The sequence below is a fragment of the Propithecus coquereli genome, unplaced genomic scaffold (genome assembly GCF_000956105.1).
Source record: "Propithecus coquereli isolate 6110/MARCELLA unplaced genomic scaffold, Pcoq_1.0 Scaffold5, whole genome shotgun sequence".
In the NCBI taxonomy this organism is placed as follows: Eukaryota; Metazoa; Chordata; class Mammalia; order Primates; family Indriidae; genus Propithecus; species Propithecus coquereli.
Window position 1 is genome coordinate 13805122 of NW_012150840.1, and position 3074 is coordinate 13808195.

Consider the following 3074-nt stretch of genomic DNA (forward strand, 5'->3'; position numbering starts at 1 on the left):
AAAAAAAAAAAAAAAAAAGAATTTTCCAGTATATGTGGATGGGGTCTGATGAATGATTCACATCTTGGAACAGAACTTTGTCCACACAGTTGGATACACAGCCACATTAAGACTTGGATCAGGCCTACCTGAATGAGGGCCTGTACCGGACAGGCTCCATGAGGCTGAGCCTTCTCTAGTAGTGATCCCGTGGAACATATCAAATATGCCAGTGAGTTTAAGATTTGTTTGCCATGTGTTCAGCCAGATAGTTAATACATGAGAAGAAACTCCACTGTCAGATGAGGTTAATTCTCTTGTGGATAATTCCCAGCTTAATGCTAGTAGCATCTGTGGTTGCATTTCAGAAATATATTTTTGTGTTGGTTGAGTTCTTGACTCTTCTTTCTTCTTTTCTTCCAGGTAAAGGGCCCAGGCATCGGGCTTTTGGGCATTTCTCTAGGGGCTAATATTTGTCTCTCGATGGCCTCATTCTTAAAGAATGTCTCAGCCACAGTTTCCATCAATGGATCTGCGTTCACTGGAAACATAGGCATACATTATAAACAGACTAGCATCCCACCATTGGGCCATGACCTGAGGAGAACCAAGGTAGCTTTCTCAGGCCTCCTGGACATTGTGGATATACGGAATGATACGGTCGGAGGATGTGAGAATCCCAGCATGATTCCAATAGAGAAGGCCCAGGGTCCCATCCTCTTCATTGTTGGTCAGGATGACCACAACTGGAGGAGTGAGTTATATGCTCAAGGAGCCTCTCAACGGTTACAGGCACATGGAAAGGAAAAACCCCAGATCATCTGTTACCCTGGGACTGGGCATTACATCGAGCCTCCTTACTTCCCCATGTGCCCAGCTTCCTTTCACATATTACTGAACAAACCTGTGATCTGGGGTGGGGAGCCCAGGCCTCATTCCAAGGCCCAGGTAGATGCTTGGAAGCAAATTCTGTCCTTCTTCTGCAAACACCTGGGAGGTACTCAGAAGAGAGCTATTCCCAAACTGTAATGCATTTGTCTGTTGTTAACCTGAGAGATTCAAGGTCAGATTGTAGTCTTCAGTAACCCTGTGTGAATCGGATATGTCATGGATAACATTAAATCCATGTCTTTGCCATTAATGGTGTATTTTAGGTAACTTTATTAAATAAGTTTTGTCATTAATTTTACTAATGTAACACATACTTGTAGAAGATTCAGCTGTATGTATAATAACACAAAAATATAAAAAGTATCTCTGTTAAAATTTGTTTTCTTCCAATTTTTTTCAGTTAATGTTTTAAGCCATAGATGAGCTTTAAAGCTGTTGACTTGCTCTGTCACTGTGAGAGAATGGTCATCTAATGATTGCTTTTGAGCTACTCCTAGTAGAGTAGAGTTGTCTTTCTCCAAAGGGACAGAGAGAGGTGTTGATATGAGGATAGCCCGCTTACCTTTTCATTCTAAAGGTCAGAGAAGAATCCTTTCAGAGGATTAATTGGAGGTATCTGTCTCTAGAAGAGTTAAGTCTAAAGAAAGTTCCATGAATGAATATCCCTCTCATTTCCTGGCTCTAATAACAGACCTTGGAAAATCATAGCGTAATAATCTTAGAGGAATCATTTCTCACTTTGTCATCAGGCTACAAATCACCATTAAGTATATTTGAAGAGAAAATGGCTGAGAATTTTCCAAAACTGATGTCAAAGACATCAAGCCACATATTCAAATAGTGCTATAAACCCAGGCACGATAAATACAGAGAAACCCCTATCTCATACTTACCACAGTATGTGGTAAAACAGTAAAACTGTTCATGGAGTTTTTAAAACATAGCTGTATATTCTTTGACATTTCTCCCATAGGTAGGAGACCTATGTCCCTTTCCTTCAAGTCTGGATGGACTTCTGACTGCTTCAATCAGTAGAGTAGAGCAGAAGTCATGCTGTGTGACTTCACAGGCTAGGTCATAAAAGGCCATGAACATTCTACTTTGTTTGCTAGGAACAGCTACTTTGGGAGCTTGAGCCACCATTTGAGAAGCTTGTCTACCTTGAAGCTGTGATGCTGTGAGGAAGCCCCAAACACCCGGAGAAGCTAACTGTTGGCACTTGGCTTACAATCCCAGCTGAGGTCAGCCTCTGAGTCATCTCAGCCCAGGTGCCAGACATGTGAGTGAGAAAAGCTCTAGATGATTCTACCCGCACCTGTTTGCATCTTCCCAGTGAAGGCTTCAGATAACCTAGAGCAGAGCAGAGGTGTCCCAGTCAAGCTCTGTCAAATTGCAGATTTGTGAGCAAAAGAGATTGTTCGTGTTTTATGTGACTATGCGTTGAGGTGTGTTTCAGTTATCTATTGTGTAACAAACCACCCCAAAATGTAGTGGATTACAACAATAACCATGTGTCCTACTTGAGTCTGCAAAGTGGACAGGACTCAGTGGGAGTGGATCACTCCTGTTCCAAGTGGCGGTGGCTGTGGCAGTTGGAGAGGTTGGAGGATCTACTTTCATGGCAGGGATGTTGGTGCTGGCTGCCAACTGGGAACTCAAGCAGGGCTGTGGGTTGGGGGGTTCTCAATTTCTTTCCACCTGGGCCTTTTCATTGGCTACTTGGGATGAGTTTCAAGAATGAGCATCCCAAGACAGCAAGGCTGAATTGCATGGCCTTGGTTTGACGTAATGTTGGAAGCTACATACTATCACTCTTGCCATAATCTATTGGTTAGGCAGTCAAAACGCTCACCGAAGTTCAAGGAGAACATAGAGGCCACCTGTTGAATGGAGAGTGGAATGGTGATATTTTGAGAGGAAGGTCTGTTTGAGGAGAAGGTTTAGAATTAACAGCTTAGGGTGAGATGATGAGGAAATAAGGACACAGCATCTCCTGACTGTTTTTTTCCTGGACTTTTAAGGAAAAAAAACAGGGTGGGACACCTGTAATCCCAGAACTTTGGAAGGCTGAGGTGAGAGGATTGCTTGAGGAGTTTGAGACCAGACTGGGCAACAAAGCTAGGCCCCATCTCTACAAAAAAAAATTTTTAAAACTCAGCCCACCACGGTGGTGTGCACCTTTAGTCCCAGCCACTCAGGAGGCT

The 3074-nt window shown here is 43.1% G+C and overlaps 1 protein-coding gene across 1 annotated transcript in view; it reads left to right on the forward strand.

Moving 5' to 3' along the window:
• LOC105819752 (acyl-coenzyme A thioesterase 4-like) overlaps positions 1–1183 on the forward strand; it is a 29351-nt gene extending 28168 nt beyond the window's left edge. The window contains exon 2 of the mRNA XM_012656053.1: positions 403–1183. Coding sequence (XP_012511507.1) covers positions 403–1008 — 606 coding nt within the window. The 3' untranslated portion in view covers positions 1009–1183. The remainder of the gene's footprint in view (positions 1–402) is intronic.
• The last annotated feature ends 1891 nt before the right edge of the window (positions 1184–3074 follow it).